Genomic DNA, 25814 nt, shown 5'->3' with positions numbered 1-25814 from the left:
AATCTTGCTTTAATAATATTTAAAGTACCAATTTAAAAAAAAAAAACTTAAATGTATAATATTTTGCTTCACAATGTATATTATACTCTTTTAACATATCAAATTTGGAATAACCCATGCAAACTTGGCTTCTAATGCCAAGTTACTTTCCTCTCCCTCAAATGACATGAAACCTTATTCCAATTATTAAAATATCTCTCAATGTGATCAAATTGTCTTTTAACGCCATCACATCATGTCTCTAAAAAATGTTTATGTTATTTATTTATTAAGTTTTGGCCTACATAGGTAAGTAAATGAAATGAATTCAAGGAGGGCAGAACATTAGAAAAACGTGATGAGCATGTAGGTGGGAAGGGAATTTTAAATATGCTATTGTGAGAGGAAACATTTTTTCCAAACCATTTTTTATAAATTGGGTCTGTCAGTTGTATCAATTGACAACCTACACAAACATCACCTATATATTCATTCATCAACCTCTCCCTGATTCCCAATTGCCTGCTACACATCAATTGCTCCAAGCAACCTTCATTACAGTAGGCAAGACTAGCTTCACCAACATTGCCATTATGTCCACTGCTCACACATGGAGTGTTGCCGAGGACCACAACTTGGTTTCTGTCCCCTCAAAAAATGATAATCATCTATATGCACAATATTCAAGTCTCACTGTTAAGTTTGCATCCCCATTTTCCCTATATGTATATATTTCCATTAGGTCCTATGCTCGATTTTCACTTTTCAATTTCCTGTCGTTGACAATCTTCCTTTGCAGGACGAATTTTATATGAAACATGCACAAAACCTGGAGGAAGTTAAGAGTGTACTCAATGAAGTAGGAGAAGGTACATTTGAAGTTTTGCTCATGATTGATGCCATCCAACGACTAGGCATTGACTACCACTTCCATGATGAGATTGAAGCAATTCTACAAAGGCAGTATAGGATAGTTATAACTATGGATGATTTCAGTGACAATCTTTACGAGGTTGCACTTAGGTTTCGGCTCTCGAGACAAGAAGGTTACTATGTGACTACATGTGGCCGTTTTCTTTTTCTTTTAATTATAGTTTAACCTTCTCTGATTATATATTGAATCATTTGCTTTTTGGGAAAGTTAATTTTCTTGGTAATGTATATGAATGAACTGACAAATGTCTTTAACAACTTCAAGGACAAGAAAGGGAAGTTTGAAGAAAAACTAGGTAAAGATGTCAGGGGATTAATGGGTGTTGAAATCTGTGCAATGATTTATGATGAAAAATAATAAAAAATCGAGAAAGAAGAACACACAAATTTAACGTGGTTCGGCAAATTACCTACATTTATGGGAATAGGGAAGAAGATTTTCACTATGTATCAAATTATGTTTACATAAAATGATATTTATATTAACCCTTAAGAATGAGAATTCCAAAAATACCCCTGAATCGTAGTGCGGGGGGCAACGCACAACAAAAAGAAGTACAAGCTTGAATGAAAAATGTTATCGCTCCACTTTGCTCCAATATTTGCCCATTTTTCTCCATATGTCTTTTCACTCAAATATGAGTCACATACTATAACAATGGGTTTGTATAGAGCTTCATAGCTAAGTGTGCATAGAGAAGATATACTTGAAGAAGCAAGAAACTTTAGTAACCAGCACCTTAATGCATGGAACACCCACAATGATCAGCATCAAGCTTGCATTGTTAGGTATTGTGGATGATTTTCGGGGAATTATATCTTCTGCTGCTACAATTCTTCGTCTCTGGGATGATTTGGGAAGCGCCAAGGTAATTCTCAAGACTAGTCTTTGTTCCCTTGCACCACATGCATGATCATTTCTTGTTTTAATAAGTCCACAAATGAACTCTGGCCCCGACTATATATCACTGGTATATATCCCTTAACTTCTCTTTATCTGATTGCTACATCTCACTGAAGATAATTTGAGGCCATAAAAACTACACTAGTAATGGCTCATTAATTGTTGTGGTCACTTCTGGTGGGAACCACAAACTGCATTAAGTGAACAGGATTATGAGCAATAGTCGTGTTTTTGGACAATGACCTGACTGAAGCAGAATATGTGGTAGGTGAATGGGTTCCCAGATTGGGAATGATATCTTATCTTCATGGTTGGCCACTTACATAGGCATTTACACTTCCCAGGATGAGAATCAGGACGGGCATGATGGATCCTACATAGAGTGCTACATGAAGGAACACCCAGGGACGCCCATAGAAAATGCGCGATGCCATGTTATGCATACTATTTCAGAGACGTGGAAGCTCCTGAACCAGCAATGTCCTGCTTCAAATCCATTTTCAACATGTTTTACAAAGGCCTGCCTCAGTGTTGCAAGGATGGTTCCTTTGATGTATAGTTATGATGATAATCAGTGCCTCCCAAGCCTTGAGGAGCACATGAAGTCGCTTGTCGAGGCGAGTGTTTCCTCGCAAAGTATCCCACCATCAAGGATTACACTTCTCAAGGTTCATCTATGAAAAATAGTATTGTTAACCTTTCTCGATGGTGTGACAAGTCATTGGAGAATTGTATCTTGCTTGAAAATCAGTAATAAAATGGTTTTGGTTTCTGTGGCATTTGAAATTTGAAAATAATGGACAATGTGATGGTTGGATGAAAAATACAATAGACAAGCATTCGCTGCAATATTGGTGGATCTCTTAGAGAAAAAATGACAAGTAACTTGAGAAATGCACCTAGTCCTTTCTAAATTAATGGGCAAATGAAGGAATATTGAGAAAATATCAAGAGGAGACTGAAGCCGAATGATTTCAGCTGAATGGATATTTTGTCCCTTTCCACCTATAGAATAGGTGATGCTGTGATCTGAAATACATTTCTGTTATCACAATAACTAAGACAGGAAAAGAAACAGAGAACACAAAATATATAAGGGAAAACTTTGCAATCATGGATACACCGATTGGTAGAATAGATTTTTTGTGAAGTTAAAGTTTTCACTTTCGGACAAGTACATGTTGAAAAAAATAATTCTTATAATAGTGATATCAATGACAATGTTATCCTTTTGTTATCACCGCTAACAATTACCCACATTATTTTGACTTTTCTATTTTTTTTATTTATAACAAGTGTTCATTATGTTCACAAGTGTGATTATTGTACTTATTATCCTTTTTTTTTTTTAAAGAAAAAAAACTAATTCTAGTGATTTCAATGATAAGACTATTTTTTTTGCTATCACGGTTAATAATTATCCATATTATTTTTACTTTTTCTTTTTTATTTTGATACAACAAAAGCTCATCATGTTCACAATCATAATTATTATACATATTAACTTTTTTTTTTCTTTTCAAAACTAATTCTAGTGATTTCAATGACAAGACTATCCTTTCTATTATCACGACAAACAATTATCCACATTATTTTTACTTTTTCTTTTTATTTTGATACAACAAGTGCTCACCATGTTCACAACTGTAATTATTATACTTGTTAACTCTTTTTTTTACAAAAATAATTATAGTGATTTCAATGACAAGACTATCCTTTTTGCTATAACGATTAACAATTATCCACATTATTTTTATTTTTTCTTTTTATTTTGATACAACAAGTATTCATCATGTTCACAACGTTAATTATTGTACTTGTTAACTTTTTTTTTTTCAAAAAGAATTATAGTGATTTCAATGACAAGGCTATCCTTTCTATTATCATGGCTAACAATTATCCACATTATTTTTATATTTTTTTTTATTTTGATACAACAAGTGCTCACCATGTTCACAAGTATAATTATTGTACTTGCTAACTTTTTTTTTTTCCAAAAATAATTCTAATAATTTCAATGACAATGATATCCTTTCTATTATCATGACTAACAATTATCTATATTATTTTTACTTTTTCTTTTTATTTTGATACAACAAGTGTTCATCATGCTAACAATTGTAATTATTGTACTTGTTAACTTTTTTTTTCTTTTCAAAAATAATTATAGTGATTTCAATGACAACGTCATCCTTTCTACTATCACAACTAACAATTATCCACATTATTTTTACTTTTTCTTTTTATTTTGATACAAGAAGTTCTCATCATGTTCACAATTGTAATTATTGTACTTGTTAACTTTTTTTTTTCCAAGATAATTCTAGTGATTTCAATGACAAATTTATCCTTTTTGCTATCACGATTAACAATTATCTACATTATTTTTTCTTTTTCTTTTTATTTTGATACAATAAGTACTCATCATGTTCACAAGTGTAATTATTACTTTGTTAACTTTTTTTTTTTCAAAAATAATTTTAGTGATTTCAATGACAAGGCTATCATTTCTGCCATTATAACTAACAATTATCAACATTATTTTTACTTCTTTTTTATTTTGATACAACAAGTGCTCATCATGTTTATAAGTGTAATTATTGTACTTATTAACTTTTTTTTTTCAATAGTAATTATAGTGATTTCAATGACAAGACTATCCTTTCTACTATCATGGGCAACAATTATCCACATTATTTTTCTTTTTATTTTTATTTTGATACAACAAGTGCTCATCGTGTTCACAAGTGTAATTATTGTACGTGTTAACATTTCTTTTTTCAAAAATAATTCTAGTGATTTCAATGACAAAACTATCTTTTCTACTATCATGTATAACAATTATCCACATTATTTTTTTTTTAAATTTTTATTTTGATACAACAAGTGCTCAGCATGTTCACAAGTGTAATTATTGTACTTGTTAACTTTTTTTTTTCAAAAATAATTCTAGTGATTTCAATGACAAGACTATTCTTTCTGCTATCATAACTAACAATTTTTATTTTGATACAACACGTGCTCATCATGTTCATAAGTGCAATTATTGTACTTATTAACTTTTTTTTCAATAATAATTCTAGTGATTTCAATGACAAAACTATCTTTTCTGCTATCACAGATAACAATTATCCACATTATTTTTACTTTTTCTTTATATTTTGATACAACAAGTATTTATCATGTTCACAAGTGTAATTATTGTACTTGTTAACTTTTTTTTTTTTCAAAAATAATTATAGTGATTTCAATGACAAGGTTATCATTTCTGTTATCACAACCAATAATTATCCACATTATTTTACTTTTTATTTTTCATTTTTTTATTTTGATACAACAAGTACTCATTATGTTCATAAGTGTAATTATTGTACTTGTTTACTTTTTTTTTTTTTTTCATTTTTTTCCTCATTCTCCGTAGGACTCACCTTCTTCATCTTTGATATTTTTTAAAATGTTAACTATACATTTTCTAATCATTCTTTTTATTTTTATTTTTTTTCACTCAACTTCTCCACCTTTGACCATTTCTTCATGTTAGTTATATATTTTCTTTAAAAAATGTTAAATTTTCTTATTAATATAAAATAAAATTTTGACCATTCTTTTAAGCTTTTACTTGATTAAAATTTTTAATTTTTTTATTTATATAAGATAAATATAAAATAAAATTTTCATAAAAATATTGTCTTTAACAATTTATATTAATTTTCTTTTAATTTTATTAGGAACTAAAAATTTTGCATATTGAAGTTGGACACCTTTTAAGTGTGCTAGCAAAAATAGCGTACCCTCAAGTGATAATTTTTTTTTTATAAAGTAGTGATACTATTTTCTTTCATGGGTTGTGTCAATGAATGTTAACATGTAAAAACTTGCATTCATTTCATGTTATTTCACCGTTGCATAAGATGCGAAATATATAATATGTGGTAACATGTCTTATCGTAAATCAAATGTGTGACACATTTTTTTCCACCTTAGTGGCACTTTTAACACATCAATATTATTTTTAATGCATATCAATGTTACTTTTTGTGGTACCTTTCAATATATCTCATTCTAAACCAAAAGTGTACGACATTTTTCCTTCCTTAATACTACTTTTAGCATACCTTAGTGTTATTTTCTTCATAAAGAAATGATACCCTTCTTTCAACACACATTCTTTCCATTTTAGTGGAAGCATGTAACCTAGGGGTACCATGCGCATAATTACACAATTTGAATAAAATATAAATAATAAAACAATATAATAAAAATATTTTTATTTAATCTATATATGATAAAATTTAAAATATAAATAAACAAATATTTTATTTAATACGAATATATAAAATCTTATATCCTAAATCTTTAAATTTGTTTATTACATATTTATTTTTATATTAATTCCTCTAATTAATTATGAATTACATTATTATTATTAGTTTAAAGTTTCTATAAATAATAGTGAAAAAATGAAATTAAAATATTTCATGAGGAAAAATTATTAGCTCATACTCATTAGTGAATTACCTCAACATCATGATGAAATTATTTATTGAAGAACCACATATTTCTAAGTTGAGTTATTGAAGGATATTAATTATTAGGAGCGCTAGGTAGCATTAAGGAGTAGACTGCTGAAATTTCCGGCTTCCTCAAGTATATCTTCTCCTATACTTAGCTGAGAAGCTTCATACAAACCCATCAATCCTCTGATGTCTTCGCGTAGGTTTTGTTTAAACTTCCCCTCCTTGTTCTTGAAGTTATTCAACACATCTATCCATGAACATTAACCAGTAAATTCACTTTCAGAAACAAACGACTCTTGATAAATGTCGGTAAGATTAATTAAAAAAGAAAAAAGAAATAAAAAGAAAAAGAAACCACCTGCGGGCAGAGTGTAACCTTCTTGTCTCAATAGGCGAAAGCGGAGTGCAACCTCATAAAGATCCTCATCACAATCACCATGAATGCTAGATTTCATATACTGCTTCTGCAGAACTGCTTCAATCTCCTCTTCGAAGTGATGATCAATGCCTAGGCGTTGTATGGCATCAATCATCATCATGCTTTCCATTGCATCTTCTCCTAGTTTGCTGAATACATGCTTAACTTCCTTTAACTTTTGTGCATGTTTATTGTAGAACTCATCCTGTAAAGTTAGGAAATTAGAAAGTTAGAAAATGCATGGCATAATAAGAACTATAAAATAATGGAAAGCAGTAAGGCAATCTTAACAGTAAAACTGCCAAGTTCAGGTGAATGGTTGTCTTTCTTTAAGGGGATAGAAACCAAGGTGTGATCGTGGGCAATACTCCATTTGTGCGTATTAGGGATAGGCACAATTCTGGTGAAGTTAGTCTTGCCTATTTTTCTGAATTTGTTTGGGCCAACTGCAGGAATGGACCAAGCATAAAAGCCACAAGAACAGGCCATTAGGAGTAATAATAAATTATTAAATTAAAGAGAAGAGGGCACGCAACCAGATTGAGGATGAATCAAGTAGTGAGGCTTGTAGTTTTGCTATAACAATGGACTGAATTTATAGACAAGGAGCCTTGGAGTCTTGCTTGTTGCTTTTTACACCATGGGAAGCTTTTCTCATGACAAATAGAAATTTTTTATATTAAGAATGCAATTTACAGTATTTTTAAAGAGCTTTGAAAGAGAAATAGCAAAATTTAAAAATCAATTTTAAAATAGAATTATAAAATCACTTTAATGCTTGCCAAGGAGATATTTAATTGGTGGTTCTTCCAAAAGAAAAATACTTCAAAAGAAAGCCCTTTTATTAAAAATATTTTGAATAAAAATATTGTCAAATAATGCACACCAAGATAATAGTCATTGTCAAAGTTTAGAAGCACTTAATGATGCCCAAGTTATCATTCAATAAAATAGATACGAATTATCAAATTAAAAAAAATCAAAATATCAAATAAATTTAAATATTATAAAAAAGAATTACAAAAACATCCAAAGTATGTAACTTTTAAGAAAATAATATGAATAAATTACTTCAAATATAATTTTTAATAATTTTAGAAACTTTTTAGCAAAGATAATCCTAAATTTTTTTTCAAAGAATTCAATAATTTTTCTAATAAATTTAATATATATTTTCAAATAATTAAATATAAATTAATTGAAAAGTATTTTTTAGTAAAAATTTATCCATAATATCATTAAAATTTTAAATAAAATATAAGTGATTAATGAAACTTTGATTATTGTTAAGATTTCTTATTGATGCATGTTGTCTCTTATAATTTAAACTAAATACAAATTTTCTTAAAATGTTAAAAGTTTTCAAAATTAAAACCGAAAAAATCCAACATTAATTAATATAATAATTGCATGGAAAAATAAAAATAAAAACAAAAAATAAGTTATATATACTAAATGGATTTTGTGAAAGCTTTTTTTTTTTTTTAAATTAATTATACAACGACCTTTTTTTGAAATTCTAGCCAAAAAATAAGTTATATATACTAAATGGATTTTGTGAAAGCTTTAATTTTAATTTTAATTTTTTTTAAAATTAATTATCCAACGACTTTTTTTTTTTTTTTTTAATTTTAGCAATCATTGACACGGCGCCTATGGGTAGCCATACTTTCATGTACTCAGCTACTTTAAATCATCTTCCGAGTAGGTGAGTAGGTGAGATGTCATTTTCTTTTTACGTATCTGCCATTATTCAAAACACTCTGAATAAAGGAAAAAAAGAAAGTACTATTAGTTTAAGTTCACCCATCTTGAGGTTAGAGAGATTGCCCGAGAGCTAGTGCTTTTGAAGATATAGTTCATCCAAATTTGATATAAGTGGTTTTCATATCTAAAACCACCACTCCATCGTCGAAGTTTGATGGAGACTCTTGAAGCCCTCAAAAGTTGTTTTTCCTGAACCCATATATGTTGAAGATGTGATAAGCTTAAAAGGAAGCACATGAATGAAGCATTAATGTGATTTTTCTATGGAAGAATATAAATAAGATATGGGAATTCCTTAATTGATCGACCCATAGCAACTCCAAGATTCCATTATTTTGAATCATTTTCCATAATATGCGCTGGATTTCTTGACCTGACTTGTACCAAGAAAAATTTGTGGATGTTGTGATGTGGTAAGTGGCAACTAATTCCTCGGTAAGTGGCAACTAATTCCTCTACACCTCTACTAAAGCTCCAAATTTGTGGCCATTGTGATGTGATATCTATCTCCTCTACTAGGCCTCCAATTAGCTTGCATCCACTTATGCCATATGCAAATTTCACATTTTACATGCAAGTTAGGTGCAACATCCCAAGTCATAAGTGGTATATTTCTTGACTTGATTTATACAAAGAAAAAAGGTATATATTTTTTTGGGTATGTGCTGAGAAGGGATTGATTAATACTCAAAATTGATGTTTTTTCATATATAAAATAGGTTTTGAAATAATTTTTGAGTTCAAATCATTGTCTTTTTAATTAAAATATTTGTTAAGTCCCCATTAATGACTAATATTTACATCTAGTGAAAAATAAGGTAAAAGAAGATATCATGTACGAGTGCATGACAATCTTAAGATCCAAGGATTAAAGAAACAAGGTGGAGAAGTTCGATGTATGAGAAAAGAGAAGGAAAGTAAGAAAAAAGGAATTTTGATACATAAGAGTGGATCTAATATCATTTCCATACAAAGTATAGAGTAACTCCAAATACAGTGAGTTTTGGGTGTTATATATCAAAATAAACTTTGATATTGGGCAATACACCAATTCAATACCATAAACTCTTTTTGATACCATTGTAAAATGGAGCCTCTTAGTCTTATCTATTAAAATGCAATTCAATATCTTTCAATACTGTTTTGATACAATAGTAAAGTAGAGTCTCTTGGTCTCTATATCAAAACGTATTTCTATACCAAAGTGGAGATATCAAAATCACCCATTGTAGCTACCTAAAGATCCAATGAGTTCAGGAGATTATTGAAATGCATTTTGATATCATTTTGATATTTGATACCATGTCGATACGATGGAAGCATAGAAATTACCTAATAGAAGTGAGATATAGAAAGTTTAAAGGATTATCAAAATAAATTTCAATACCATGTGTCAATACAACTATAAAGTGGAGGTTCCCAACCTCATATATCGAAATGCAATTCAATACATTGTGATATTATTTTGATACAAGATCATGCTTTTTGATACCATATTAGAAGCACGTCATAAGTTTAGAAGGTTTGGGTATTTGTTGAAATCCATTTCAACACCATTGAGGAGGTATTGAAATATTTGATGCCAGTGTTGCAAACTCCTAGAACTTCACTCTAAGACCTAGGCATTTTTTTTTCATTGAAATCATTAATAAAGAGTAAGAAGCAATTGTTTTTACTGAAAGAATTGAGATGAATTGATCTGCATGTGTCATAATGAATTTTGAAAGTTGAGTTGCTTATTTTGTAGAACTTTTCCAAAAATGCCTTCTAAGAAAGCATCCTTCATATAATTAATATAGGTGATCTTAATTTCCTATCTTGGTACATATTCTATAGTTCAAGTCACTTATTATTATTATTTTTTATAAACAACCCCAAAAATGCTGATAATGGCCTATTTAGTCATGTTTTCTTAAAATTGTTTTTAAGTTAAAAAATAATTTTTTTCTATTTTCTAAAACCAATTGTGTTTGGCAAGTGGTTTTAAAAAACACTTGGACCAATCGGTTCCAATGGACACTTACAATATTTCTCAAAAGATGTCTTACTCTTAAACTCCCTAACACCACCTATACTTGAGAAACCTTAAGTAATATCTTACACTTGTATTTTTTTTTTCCCTCAAATAATACCCCATATTTTAGCTTATCTCACAAGATTTACAAGAAATGTGTTTCTCAATAAATATTTCTACTTTACAAATTTTTGCTAAAAAATACAAGGAAACTAGGATTAAGAGGTGCTCACTAAGAATTGAATATAAGTTTTAAGCTTAAAAGACTTAGAAGATGATGGTTGGAGATGGGCTTGGGACAGGGGTTAGGTGGAGAAAAAAAAAATGGGGAAGGGGGGTGGTCTGGTCACTGGTGGTGCACTTTAGTGGGAGCAAAGGAGGAGAATAAAAAAATAAAAAAGGAAAAAACAATGAAGTAAGAGAAAAAGGAAAAGGAAACAAAATAAATAAATAGATAAATAAATAAAATAAATGCTAGGTTTCAAAGTGCAGGAATGGACACAAAAATTGATGTAAAAAAAATATTTTGGACAAGTTTTAAAGTCTATAATAATAATATGAAAAGGAAAAAACAATAAAACCATTTTAAACTGATTTTAATTCATAAAATTTACTAGCAAATGAGTTATTTTTTAATTTTAAATTAATTGTCTTATTAAAAAAACTCTTAACACTTGAAGTTTTGCATGACTTTTTAATCTATTTGTCTAGTGAAAAAATACATACATATATATATATATATATATATATATATATATATATATATATATATACCTTCTATGTTATTTGATTTAGAATCTATATATATAATGAAACAAATTTAGTAAAGTTAAAAGAAGTTTAGAAAATTACATGTAATTAAGATAAATTTTATATTTGAAGATTTTTTATATTGATAGGTGGAATACAATAAAATGAGAAATATTGTATTTTATTTTATTTGCTTTTTATGATTTTTTAATTTATATATATGTATATTTAAAAAAAAGTGAAACACCCGGATCCTAAAATTGTTATCTATGTCACTCTTGTGTTTAAAACCTATTTTGAGAGAACAATCACCAAACAATAGTATAAATTTTTAATCAGAAGTTAAGTAAAATCACAGCTCATAAATTTTAAAAATAATATTTCATTCTCAGGAAAAAAAAAAAAAAAAACTGTACTTTTTAAATCCAAACAAACTCAAAGTCTCAAACAACCTCTTTATGATAGGCAAAGATTTTTTAGACTATTTCAATATTCAGAGTGGAGGGCAGGAGTAGCAGGACCACCTGATGACATTTTACATACATGCCGGGACCAATGTCCTGTACTGTGCAAACTCAGGCGCTGGATTTGTTGACCTGACTCCTCCAAACAAACATTTGTGGTTCTTGTGATATGTCAGGAGTATGGAAAGTCTCCATTAAGCCTCCAATTTGCTAGTATCCATACGAATATGAATCGAGCAGCCATTCAATGTTTCGATTGACCTTTTGGGTTTTGAAAAATACAAGTTTTTATTCCTATATTTTATGTCATTTTAAGCTCTCTTTCATACGGTTGGCCTTAAAGTGGTTACACTTCAAAAAATAATTAATTCCTGCTAGTTGATGCCACTTCCAAGGCTTATTATCAACCACCCATTTGACCACTTCCAAGGTTTATTATCAAGCACCCATTTGTTTACAATGGAGCGTAACCACCCACCAATTTGATACTAGTCTTTGGACCCAAGACATTAATCACTTCACTTTAAAATCGTTTAGCTATCTTTTGAAGGTGTGATATTCGCTTTAGCGTTGGACATCTTACAATCAGTCCCAAGGCTATGTAGCGTTGAACATCATATAGTTGGTCTTTAAGTGGTTACACTCAAAAGAATGAATAATTCTTGCTAATAGGTACCGCTTCTAAGGCTTATCATCAACCACCCATTTATTAACAATGATTTGCAACCATCGTGGGGTCATTAACCCATCGCGTGGCTCTTGATACTACTTTTTGGACCCAAGACATTATATATTTATATAAAACTTAAATTATAAATATATATTATGTAATAATGTTCCACTAATACTTATTTTATATATAACAACAAATATTTACTATTTAAATATTATTTAAAAAATTAATGTTAAGCTAATAAATACAACTAATTTAAACTTATATTTACTAATTCAAGTTTAATCCTATTTAAACCCAATCATATTAAAAAAAAAAAAAGATTTGAATTGAGTTAAATTTAGACAAATAAGTTTCATGTATAAGTTTAACTTGGATCACCTGTCAATTTGGGTACCTTATTAGCTTTATTTTGCTTGGTTGAGTTGCACTCACACTTAAAGTGCAACTTAACCATCTCACAAGACACTAATTCTATGGACTGTTTCTATCTCAAGGCTTACAATAAGGACTAGTTAACATACACTCATTTTGAAACTTTATAAGATTTATAATTAATCATGTTAAAACTTACACACATTATGGAGACATTTCTTGAGTTATCATCCTAGAAGACTGATTTGTTGTATGTCCAATAATGTGCTTCTACACTCTTCCTAAATGTAGTACCATCAAATTCTCTCTTTCTATCACCTTGGAAGTATTAAATTTTAGAATGAAATATATTTCCCATATGGTTAGATAAACACTCTATGCCTAGTAATTGCTCGCATATAGATATTGCAAAGGCTGAGAATTTTGATCCACAGAAAAAGCTGGTATTCACATGTATAATTGGATATTGCTCGCATAGCTTACGTACAAGGACTTGGCAGTTATCTGGGTCCTTGTCAAATTTCTGCACGGGGTCGGCCCTCTCTCCTTTGGAAGAAGTCCCTTGGTTGCATTTGGATCCACACATCTCCATCCCGTACTTTCATCAGTATTTCCACTGCAACAATAACAGTTCCTTTCAGATACTTTTGGAGGAAGAAAGAAGGGCCATTTGACGTTCAAGTTATTGCTGAATTATTGATGTAACGATTATTCAAATGTTCCATTGTCCTGCTTCAATGCCACCAATTATTAATTCATTACAATTAATGTTTGTTTGAACTTTGAAAGAGCATTGGTTGGTTTGGGTTTGGTGGCCTTGCCAGAATGAAAACCTGTGGTAGATCCCCAGAAGACACAGTAGGTTTCTGTATGTTCTTAAGGCACGAATCTCAGGTAAATAAAGTGAAAGGATTTGATTCTCTATCCACCACTGATTCAAACTAGTCCTTCACACCTAAGTAAAAACTTCAGAAAAAAAAAATGCCCTATATAATTCAATACTAGAAAAGTGGTAGATGAATTCCAATACACATTTACATTTAAAACAAAGTAAGAAAACGAAGGGTCAACCATTAGAATTCGATATCTAATTTCCTATTATCAAAACCCTTGTGATGTTTTAAAAATGACTATAGGTGGGAAAAGTAGGCTATGTTAAAGAAATATTTTATAAAATAGTTTTTAAAATAGTTTTCTAGAACTGTGTTTTAAAACAAATGTGTATTTAAAAATTCGAAATATTCTTAATTTTATATATTAATTTAAATATTTTTATAAATAAAATTTATTTATAATACTTTATTTTTACTCATTCATTATTTGTATATATTTCAAAACAATCCTAAAAAAAATAAGTGAAAGCAGTTAAAAATTATTTTTTAAACACATCATGTTTTAAAAATATTCTCTAAGAACACAGTAACACACAATTTTATTTATTGAAATTCTTTCGCTTATCCATTAATTTGAAAGGCACTATGGTGGACTTCTCAAGTTAATTATCTTTTACTTCTATTAGTTTCGGAGATCCACTAAAATTGCAACCTGTACTTGTCCATTGTAATTTACATCTGACCCATCACATTTTCCACTATTCAAAATGCCCCAATAATATTTACCATTTGAAGACTGATTTTCAAGAAAAATGCAATTCTCCAAAAGGTTGACAATAAGGGTCTCCAACAGGCGGGCCGGGCCGGGCGGGGCCATACTAAAATGCTAGGCCCGTGGCCCGGCCTATGAGCCCACGGGCTAGCGGGCTTGCAGGCCGAGCCGCGGGCTTTTTGAAATAAGTCAAAATGACTTTCAAAAAAAGGAAGGGAGAGGGGGGATTCAAACCCCTCCCCTCGTGCTTAAATTTCAAGGTTCTAACCAACTGAACTACATTCCTTTTATGCTTATTAATTGAATTAGTTATATATATATATATATATATATATATATATATATATATATATATATATATATATAAATAAAGTATATTATTTTTAAAAAAAAAATTAAAGGGGCAGGCCTAAGGGTGGGCCGGGCCTAAAGCGGACCACGGGCCGCGGGCTTTTTGGAGACCCTTAGTTGACAATACCATATACACTTTATTTATTTATATGTGATATTTGTCAACTATATAAGTCTTGAAAATTTAACATTGTCATCGACTACAGAATACTTTATGAGGAAACACTTTCATAGACAAGCGACTTCATGTGCTCTTCAAGGCTTGGGAGGCACCGATTGTCATCATAACTATACATCAAAGGAACCATCCTTGCAACATTGAGACATGCCTTGGTAAAAGACGTTGAAAATGGATTTGGAGCAAGGCATTCATTGTTGAGGCTCTTCCATGTCTCTGAAATGGTATGCATAACATGGCATCGGGCATTTTCTATGGAAGTCCCTGGTTTTTCTTTCATGTAGCACTCCAGGTATGATCCGTCGTGCCCATCCTGATTCTCGTCCTGTAAAAGTGTTAATGCTTATATGTGTTAGTGGCCAACTATGAATACGACACATCATTCCCGTTCTCGGAAGCAGTTTATGAATGTATAGTGGGAAACCAGACATCAACCACATGATGCGGTTCCCACCAGAAGTGACCACAACCATGAATGAGCTGGCGTGGGTCTGGTTTATATGTTGAGGAATTTTCAGTGAGATCGCAATCAGGGGTAGGTATGTATAAAACAGACAAAAACTGGAGACTAGAGGTCATTTTTCTTTATGTTTCTTGAGATTTACCTTGGCGCTTCCCAAGTCATCCCAGAGGCGAAGAATTTTTGCGACCGAAGATATAATCTCAGGAAAATCATCCACAATGTCTACATTTCTCTTGGTTATGCCATGACCCAGGAGAAAAAACATATGAACTAGCACCACATGTACTCCGGAGCTAATGACCCCATTCTTCAAGTACTCATCAGCCTTTGGCACGTGTCCATCAGCAAACCATTTTGCTTCTACTAGAAATGCATTGCATAAACATGCCCACTGTTTGCAAAAAATAAAATAAACTATCAAAAAATTGCAGAGGCACTTCCAACTCTTTTGCATTTGCAATTAAAATGAATATTAATCTAGTATGGTAAATGTTATTTGACATACTGCCTTTCGAAGAGATTCCATGGGGTTCCACCCATGATCATTGTAGACCTTGGAACTTATTTCATTGGTGATTCCATTAAGAGCATTGAAACATATCGTCATGTAGTCTGGTAGTTGTTCAACAGCCGCATATTCCCATCTACATGCAATTAGTGATTAAATGATGATTTTTGAGATTTGTAGAAGCATTCTGATGAATTGTATTGTTGTTATATGCCTACCTGTTGACAGCTTCTGTGAAGAGAGTGAGATCATCAAGTGTTCCATGAACATCAAAAATGTCATCTATTATGTAGACTAGTGAGATGGGTTTTGTGAGCTCAACCCTCTGTTCCGACAAGCTTGGATCCGGGAGGACCGCCAAGGGCCACATGTACCATTTCAGTGGTTGGTTTCTTGCAAACTTCAACTCCTTGGCCAAACCTAGATCTTTCCACCATCTAATTAGGTAAAAAGAGAAAAAAAATATATATATATTTACATGAAAGGTACGTCAGGGAATAATCTTTGGAGAACAACAAATTAACTTAATTCAAGGTCAGTGAAACTCACTTGGAAACCTGAAGCATCTCCTTCTGGTGTATGGATTTAACTACGTTGAAATCCATTTTTGCTAGTTCTCTAAAGACATTTTTCCATCCATCTGTGCCTTGAAAATCGCTAAGAAAGCTTTTGGCCATGAACCTTGCCAAGCTCTTATGATGGGGATGGCCTAATGTGTTCCTAACAATTCTAGCTTGACTGTGATCATTGTGCGTGTCCCATGCATTAAGAAGCTGGCTACTGAAGTTTCCGATTTCTTCGAGTATATCTTCCCCCTTTATACATAGCTGCGAAGCTTCATACAAACCCATTAATCCCTTGATATCTTCGCTTAGTTTTTCTTGAAGCTTTCCCTCTGTGTCCTTGAGATTGTTAAAGACATCTGTTCATACACGATAACCATTAAATAACTTACTCTTCTAGAACAAATGATTTAATAGTCGAAACTTAGAATATTTAAATAAATAAATAAATAAAAGGGGAAAACCCGAAAGGAAAAAATGAAAATAAAAAGAAAAAAGAAAAAGAAAATCCCACCTGCACTCACATGGTAACCTTCTTGTCTCAATAGCCGGAAGCCAAGTGCTAGTTCGTAGAGATTGTTATGGCAATCACTCACAGTGTTAAATTTCGTATGTAGTCTCTGTAGTACCACTTCAATCTCTCCATGAAAATGGTAGTCAATGCCTAGGCGTTGGATGGCATCAATCATGAGCAAAGCTTCCAATGTATCTTCTCCTACCTCCTTGAGTACGCTCCTAACTTCCTCCAGTTTTTGTGCATGTTCCATGTAAAATTCATTCTGCCAAAGGAAGATTGTCAACAGTAGGAAGTTGAAAAGTGAAAAACCGCCATAAGAACTAAGAGCAAAAAATATATATGGAAAATGGGGACTGAGGCTTAACAGTGAGGCTGGGATATTCTGTGGATGGATGATTATCCTTTTCTGAGGGGATAGAAACCAAATTCTGATCCTTAGCAATGCTCCATGTGTGAGTTGGCATATTGACGATGTTGGTGAAGTTAAGTATGCTTTCAGCAGGCGATTGGTAATGAGGGAGAGTTTGATGAATGGAATAGGTGGTATTTGTGTGGATGGTACTACGTACAGCACGAGACCCAATTTATAGAATTGGTTTAATTGGAAAATATCATCCTTATCACAATAGTGGCAAACGTGATCTGGGTCTCTTCCTACCCACATGCTTTTCACGTTCCTCGTATGCCCTCGCTACCTCCAATTTATTTAAGCTCTCTGGCTTATTTAGTTTATTTAAATAAAATATAAAGAAATCAAAATATTTTTCTACATTATTTTGACCTCAAAATATTTTCGTACATAGAAGTCAATGTGTTCAGAAGATCGGTGGAAATTTATCATTTTGGTTCAATAATTCGAAACGTTTTTCGCGTGGGTAGGGGAATATATAGATTCTACTAGGCCTAGCTACTACCTAACCATAGTAGCCAAAACCCATGGACCTCCTTGAATTCTCATCGATTAACCACTTGTCTGTTCTCTGACTGAAAAAACATGAAGAATTTTGCCAACCAACACCTGGCCCATTGAGAAGAAATCTAACAAGGATTCAATAGTATTTCTCTTAAGATGTACGTAGAGGTTCCTTGAAACTAAAATCCAACAGGATACTCAGACTCACAAGTCCACCAGGATTAACTCGAAGTATAATCTAATTATATACTTGGAGGCTTATGTTGGAAGTCTTTGTTCATAGTGGAATCCTTGACTTGATTTGAAGCTCGAGAAGGTACTAGATATAGGTTAGGTAGCGTGGAATCACTTTAAAATATTGAGTTTGCATTTTTCTCTTTTTTATTCTCTTTATTTATATGCAATTGTTATTTTTTATTTTTATTATATTATTGCTTATTTTTCTTTTATATTTATCATATTTTATATCTGTGTAATTTGTAAAAGAAAGACTAATTCCTAATTTATTCTCTTGAATGTTTACCTTATGTTGGTATAGTTAGAATCTTAATAATTGGATTAATTTATAGTGATTTTTTTAAAATAAAAAATAAAAACCAATGACTATGAAAACATATTAAAAAATATGTGACACTTCATGTGACATAGGATTGTAAATAAAAATTTAAATCATATTCAACACATGATTTTATTTTTGCACCATTTTTATATGGCACAAACTACCATAGATTTAAAAATAATTTTTAAAATGACTATTTTTCATAAAAATAAAACCCTATAAAAATTTGCTCCAAATTTAAAGCGTGTTTAGTAAAACTTAATACATATTTCAAACTTAAAGTTTTTCAAAATAATCAAATTACCCTAATTAAATTTAACTAACATTTATTTGCATTAATCATAAGCAATAAATTTATTTTTTAAGCATTTATATTAAAAGTATTATAAACATATAACATAACTATAAAATGTTTACTATTAAAATTAATGATAGATGTGAAAGATATTCTCACCAAATATATGAATGATAACTTAGGTGAAAAAGACTTGAAATTCAAAATAAATTAATTATTTTTACTGAACACTTAATGATATTTTTAAATTTAAGTTATAATATTAAGTTATTCTATCAAATACGTTTAGTCTATTTAATGATTTAAATTAAGTTACTAAGTTATATTAAATTATTATGTTGATTTATCAAACATTCTTTAATATTGGAATTACAAAGCATGCTTTATCATTGAGGATTTTTTTTAAATATTATTTAAATATGATAGTATGCAAAATATTAAGAACCATATGATAAATAATGTCACATGAGACTCATAAGACGAATTCATTGCAAAAATAATTTATTTCATCGTATCAAATTTATTTTTTAAAAGACAGGTTTTATATGCTTTCCCACTTTTAGAAGGTATAATGGTATCAAAAAAATATTTTTAGGAGGATAATATTTTAGGTTTGGAGTATAACCCCAATTTGATGACTAAACGTAGGAAAAAATGTTGAGATTTTGAGTAGGTGCCTTCAATTCTAAATTCGAAAGGTTGAACGTGAAGGGAGAGAATTTAAGTATTTAAGTTACAAACAATGAGTAAGTGACACACCAATTCACTTTATTGGTGGTGACTCTTCTAGCCAACCACTATAGGCGGGACCCAAAAAGGTTGTACATCTTTATAAACTGTGGCTGACATCTTTTGCACTTCTATGATTGCTACCCGCCAAATGTCAAATCATTAGGAGTTGTGCACTCTTTAAAAAACGTTATAAACGATTCATTAATCAAATCTCGACGAACTCCCGACTTTTGTACCGACGTACAGATTCCTATTGTGTGATCATTATGGTGCCACGTTTAAGATTTATTTGAGGTAGAAAAAATACATTTGATTATTAAAAATTATTTTTTATATTATTAAAAAATAGAAAATAAAGTATTTTAAAAAATCTTTTTTTTTTGGACAATTGTGTTTTAGATCCACTTGAACTTAAAAATTCAGTTTTGATCAATATAAATTCATTATTTAAGCCTAAAATCCAGAGAAAGTGTGAAAATTGGAAAGAATAATATAAATTTTTTATCTTTCCAAAAATAACATTTGCTCATTATGAAAAAAAGAAAAAAGAAAAATATTAATTTAAATTTCATTCCTTTTGTAAACCTCAATAAAATTTAATATAATTTAGTGATTTGAAAAAAAAAATACACCCTTTTCCAAAAAAATAAAAATAAATTATTATTATTATTATTTAAAAATCAAACATTTTGGAAAATATATATTTTTAAAATTGTGTATATAAAAATAACTAAAAATATGTCAAATATTTTTTTTTAAAATGATATATTTTTAGAATATATTTTAAAAAAAAAAATTAGTTTTATAAAAATAATCAATTTTCAGAATAGTTATTTAAAAAATATTTAACACAAAAAAGTTTGTCAAACATTATGGTAGAAAATAGTTTTGAATGGTATATTCATTTCTTCATATTTTATATCATTTCCATCAATTATACAACTTATATGGACCAAAACTTAATTTTTGAGCCCAACTCGGTGCAAAACTAAATTGTGTCGGGACTGATATCTTTTGTAGTACTATGATTGCTACCCGCCAAATGTCAAATCATTAGTAGTTGTGCATTCTTTAAAAGTCGTTATAAGTGATTCATTAATCAAATCTCGACGAACTCCAAGACAAGGGGGCGGAGGCTTTTGTACCAACAAACAGATTCATGTTGTGTGATCCTTACGGTGCCACACATTTAAGATTTATTTGAGGTAGAAAAAATATGTTTGATTATTAAATTTTTTTTATTTTATATTATTAAAAAATAGAAAATAAAATATTTTTAAAAACTATTTTTTTAATAATTTTTATTTTATTTTTTTAAAAAAATACTTTAGAACATAATTATATAAACATATAAAATAATTAAAAATAAAATATTAAATTTTAAAAATGAGTTTTAAAAAATATTTAAAGTTTTCAAATAAACTTTTATTTTAAAAAACATTAGAAAACAATTTTTACAAATGGTTTTTAAAAACAGTTATCAACCATGGTCTTAACTATCTATATTTCTACCCATTCCTTTAAATTATATCAAATTAAGTGAAAAAAAAAAACGAAAGAGAAAAAGAGGGAAAATAACAACATAATCCTTCAAATATACCATGGATTTCTGAATTTTGTATGTCTACGTGCTATTCATCTTTTATGACCCATGATTTAAAGATGAATTTTTGAGATCTTTCATTTAGATGGTTAAAGTAGTCTTTGAACATTCTTGTTTCAACAGACAAAGATGTCTCCTTAACTATCCTAACAAAAACAAAATCATGGTTGATTAGTCATAGCTGTTTTTATTGAAAATTCCATTTGGAATTAGATTCCCACATTAATCATGGCTTCATTATAACCTAATATCAATTTAGCATCTTGTTAATTGTTAAATTAAGCATGCATAGTATTAAATTACCAATTTTGTTAAAGTTTAAGTTTGTAGGATTTATATTCACAATATATATCATACTTTTCTAACAATCTCCCCTCACATGTAGTGGCAGTGGCAGAGCTAAAAACTTTTGTTAAGGGGGCATGAAAGAAAAATATTATATTATAATCATTATTTATAAATTATAAAGTAATTAATGATATTTTATATTATTGTTAAAAACTAAATAAGTTTAAATATTAATTATAAAAATGTATCAAATTAAATGATGATGATATTAAAAACACTTAAAAAATTAGATTTTATATATAAAAAAAACTATCAAGAATATTTAGAGAAAAATTTCAAAGAAATTTAAAAAATATAAAAAGAAAATTATTAGAAATTTTCAATAAATTTTCTCATTTTGTAGCAAAAACCTTTAAAATCATTTTTAAAAATTCAATAATTTCTATTATAAATTTTGATATTTTTCAAATAGAGAAGGCACACATCTTTACATCTCATTGTTTTATAACTTAATTTCATTTATTTATACCTTAGTCTTATTTTTTGTACTTATATTCAAAAACCTAATTTTATTTTTTTTTTGTATTTTTAAAAGTGAAGATTATACTTTTTCTTCTTCTTCTTCAAATAACTAAATATAAGATAGTTGAAAGTAAAATCTTTTACTTAAAACTTATGTTTCCAATAATAAATTATTAAAACACTAGTAACTTAATGATTAGATTTTGATGGACTTACATTATATTCTTATTTTCAAGTAAAAATATAAGTAGCTAATAAGAACTTAACAAGTATTATTTTTTATGATTTAGTTAAATTAACTATAAAAAATAAGTATAAAAAAGAAAAAAAATTGAGTGAATAAGAAAGAATAAGTATGAACAATATTAAATAAGATTTAATTTAATTTTATCTTATTTTTTAATTTTAGTTCAATCTTAATATATTATTACTAATCCGTGGTAAATATATTTTTTGTAATAAAATTTAATTATAATTATTTTATTTTTAAAAATTTTAAACATAAATTTAAAATTGGGGGTTGGGGCTTAGACGGCTCTACTAGTGCTCACATGCAACTTGTAGGTAAACAACTACAAATAATCCTTTCAAAAATAAATATACAACCATGTTTGAATGAAAGACTTTCCATCAAATCACACTTTAATATCATATGTATAAAAGATTAAACTCTCTTCAATGAAATCATAAATAAAAAGTTTCATTCAAATAAATCTTGCTTTAATAACATTTAAAGTACCATTTAAAAAAAAAAAAACTTAAATGTATGATATTTTGCTTCACAATGTATATTATGCTCTTTTAACACATCAAATTTGGAATAACTCGTGCAAAGTTGGCTTCTAATGCCAAGTTACTTTCCTCTCCCTCAAATGACATGAAACCTTATTCCAATTATTAAAATATCTCTCAATGTGAATAAATTGTTTTTTAACGCCATCACATCATGTCTATAAAAAATGTTTATGTTATTTATTTATTAAGTTTTGGCATACATAGGCAAGTAAATGAAATGAATTCAAGGAGGGCAGAACATTAGAAAAACATGATGAGCATGTAGGTGGGAAGGGAATTTTAAACATGCTATCGTGAGAGGAAACATTTTTTCCAAACCATTTTTTATAAATTGGGTCTGTCAGTTGTATCAATTGACAACCTACACAAACATCACCTATATATTCATTCATCAACCTCTCCCTGATTCCCAATTGCCTGCTACATATCAGTTGCTCCAAGCAACCTTCATTACAGTAGGCAAGACTAGCTTCACCAACATTGCCATTATGTCCACTGCTCACACATGGAGCGTTGCCGAGGACCATAACTTGGTTTCTGTCCCCTCAAAAAATGATAATCATCTATATGCACAATATTCAAGTCTCACTGTTAAGTTTGCATCCCCATTTTCCCTATATGTATATATTTCCATTAGGTCCTATGCTCGATTTTCACTTTTCAATTTCCTCTCGTTGACAATCTTCCCAAACTTGGAGGAAGTTAAGAGTGTACTCAATGAAGTAGGAGAAGGTACATTTGAAGTTTTGCTCATGATTGATGCCATCCAACGACTAGGCATTGACTACCACTTCCATGATGAGATTGAAACAATTCTACAAAGGCAGTATAGGATAGTTATAACTACGGATGATTTCAGTGACAATCTTTACAAGGTTGCACTTAGGTTTCGGCTCTTGAGACAAGAAGGTTACTATGTGACTACAGGTGGCCGTTTTCTTTTTCTTTTAATTATAGTATAACCTTCTCTGATTATATATTGAATCCTTTGCTTTTTGGGAAAGTTAGTTTTCTTGGTAATGTGTACGAATGAACTAACAGATGTCTTTAACTTCAAGGACAAGAAAGGGAAGTTTGAAGAAAAACTAGGTAAAGATGTCAGGGGATTAATGGGTGTTGAAATCTGTGCAACAATTTATAGTGAAAAATAAGGGAAAAATGAGAAAAAAGAACACGCAAATTTAACATGATTTGGCTAATTGCCTACGTCCATGGGAACAAGAAAGAGGATTTTCACGATGTATCAAATTAGGGTTACATAAAAAGGTATTTATATTAATCCTTAGGAATGAAAATTCCAAAAATACCATTGAATCGTACCGCGGGGGCGTTGTCCCCTATACTCCCCCAACCTATCGTTCACCCCACAACAAAAAGAAGTACAAACCTGAATGGCAAATGTCTTCGTTCCCGTATTTGTCCCTTTTTCTCCATATGTCTTTTCGCTCAAATATGAGTCACATACTACAACAATGGGTTTGTATAGAGCTTCACAACTAAGCATGCACGGAGAAGATATACTTGAAGAAGCAAGAAACTTTAGTAACCGACACCTTAATGCATGGAACACCCACAATGATCAGCATCAAGCTCGCATTGTTAGGTATTGTGGATGATTTTCGGGGAATTATATCCCTTTCTTCTTCTTCAATTTTATGCAATGCATTTCTGGTTGAAGCAAAATGGTTTGTGGTGGGGCATGTGCCAAAGACTGATGACTACTTGAAGAATGGGATAATTAGCTCCGGGGTACATGTGGTGCTAGTTCACATGTTTTTTCTGTTGGGTCATGGTATAACCAAGAGAAACGTAGGTATTGTGGATGATTTTCGGGGAATTATATCTTTTGCTGCTACAATTCTTCGTCTCTGGGATGATTTGGGAAGCGCCAAGGTAATTCTCAAGACTAGTCTTTGTTCCCTTGCACCACATGATCATTTCTTGTTTTAATAAGTCCACAAATGAACTCTGGCCCCGCCTATATATCATCCGTATATATCCCTTAACTTCTCTTTATCTGATTGCTACATCTCACTGAAGATAATTTGAGGCCATAAAAACTACACTAGTAATGGCTCATTAATTGTTGTGGTCACTTCTGGTGGGAACCACAAACTGCATTAAGTGAACAGGATTATGAGCAATAGTCGTGTTTTTGGACAATGACCTGACTGAAGCAGAATATGTGGTAGGTGAAAGGATTCCCAGATTGGGAATGATATCTTATCTTCATGGTTGGCCACTAACATAGGCATTTACACTTCCCAGGATGAGAATCAGGACGGGCATGATGGATCCTACATAGAGCTACATGAAGGAACACCCAGGGACGCCCCATGCATACTATTTCAGAGACGTGGAAGCTCCTGAACCAGCAATGCCTCGCTCCAAATCCATTTTCAACATGTTTTACAAAGGCCTGCCTCAATGTTGCAAGGATGGTTCCTTTGATGTATAGTTATGATGATAATCAGTGCCTCCCAAGCCTTGAGGAGCACATGAAGTCGCTTGTCGAGGCGAGTGTTTCTTCGCAAAGTATCCCACCATCAAGGATTACACTTCTCAAGGTTCATCTATGAAAAATAGTATTGTTAACCTTTCTCGATGGTGTGACAAGTCATTGGAGAATTGTATCTTGCTTGAAAATCAGTAATAAAATGGTTAAGGTTTCTGTGGCATTTGAAATTTGAAAATAATGGACAATGTGATGGTTGGATGAAAAATACAATAGACAAGCATTCGCTGCAATATTGGTGGATCTGCTAGAGAAAAAAAGACAAGTAACATGAGAAATGCACCCAGTCCTTTCTAAATTAATGGGCAAATGAAGGAATATTGAGAAAATATCAAGAGAAGACTGAAGTCAAATGATTTCAGCTGAATGGAAATTTTGTCCCTTTCCACCTATAGAATAGGTGGTGCTGTGATCTGAAATACATTTCTGTTATCACAGTAACTAAGACAGGAAAAGAAACAGAGAACACAAAATATATAAGGGAAAACTTTGCAATCATGGATACACCGGTTGGTAGAATAGATTTTTTGTAAAGTTAAAAAGTTTTCACTTTCGGACAAGTACATGTTGAAAAAAATCATTCTTATAATAGCGATATCAATGACAATGTTAT

General features: G+C 30.4%; 2 protein-coding genes and 2 pseudogenes across 2 annotated transcripts; 2 read left to right on the top strand and 2 right to left on the bottom strand.

Moving 5' to 3' along the window:
• Positions 1 to 572: 572 nt before the first annotated feature.
• On the top strand, positions 573 to 2496 carry LOC132254466 (probable terpene synthase 13; annotated as a pseudogene).
• A 3920-nt stretch (positions 2497 to 6416) lies between these two features.
• On the bottom strand, positions 6417 to 13386 carry LOC104878271 ((3S,6E)-nerolidol synthase 1, chloroplastic). The gene is made up of 3 exons (XM_010648365.1): positions 13282 to 13386; positions 6692 to 6956; positions 6417 to 6580 (listed from the first exon to the last, which is right to left on the bottom strand). Exons 1-3 carry the CDS (start codon positions 13384 to 13386, stop codon positions 6417 to 6419), a joined length of 534 nt encoding a protein of 177 aa, XP_010646667.1.
• A 1576-nt stretch (positions 13387 to 14962) lies between these two features.
• LOC100854809 ((3S,6E)-nerolidol synthase 1, chloroplastic-like) lies at positions 14963 to 17443 on the bottom strand. The gene is given in 7 exon segments (NM_001280966.1): positions 14963 to 15253; positions 15534 to 15782; positions 15897 to 16035; positions 16118 to 16336; positions 16449 to 16821; positions 16977 to 17241; positions 17345 to 17443. Coding segments are annotated over 7 exon segments (1635 nt in total).
• A 5731-nt stretch (positions 17444 to 23174) lies between these two features.
• Positions 23175 to 25265, top strand: LOC132254465 (probable terpene synthase 13; annotated as a pseudogene).
• The last annotated feature ends 549 nt before the right edge of the window (positions 25266 to 25814 follow it).

This window comes from Vitis vinifera, chromosome 10 (genome assembly GCF_030704535.1).
Source record: "Vitis vinifera cultivar Pinot Noir 40024 chromosome 10, ASM3070453v1".
Classification (NCBI taxonomy): Eukaryota; Viridiplantae; Streptophyta; class Magnoliopsida; order Vitales; family Vitaceae; genus Vitis; species Vitis vinifera.
This window is presented reverse-complemented; position numbering and strand designations above follow the sequence as displayed.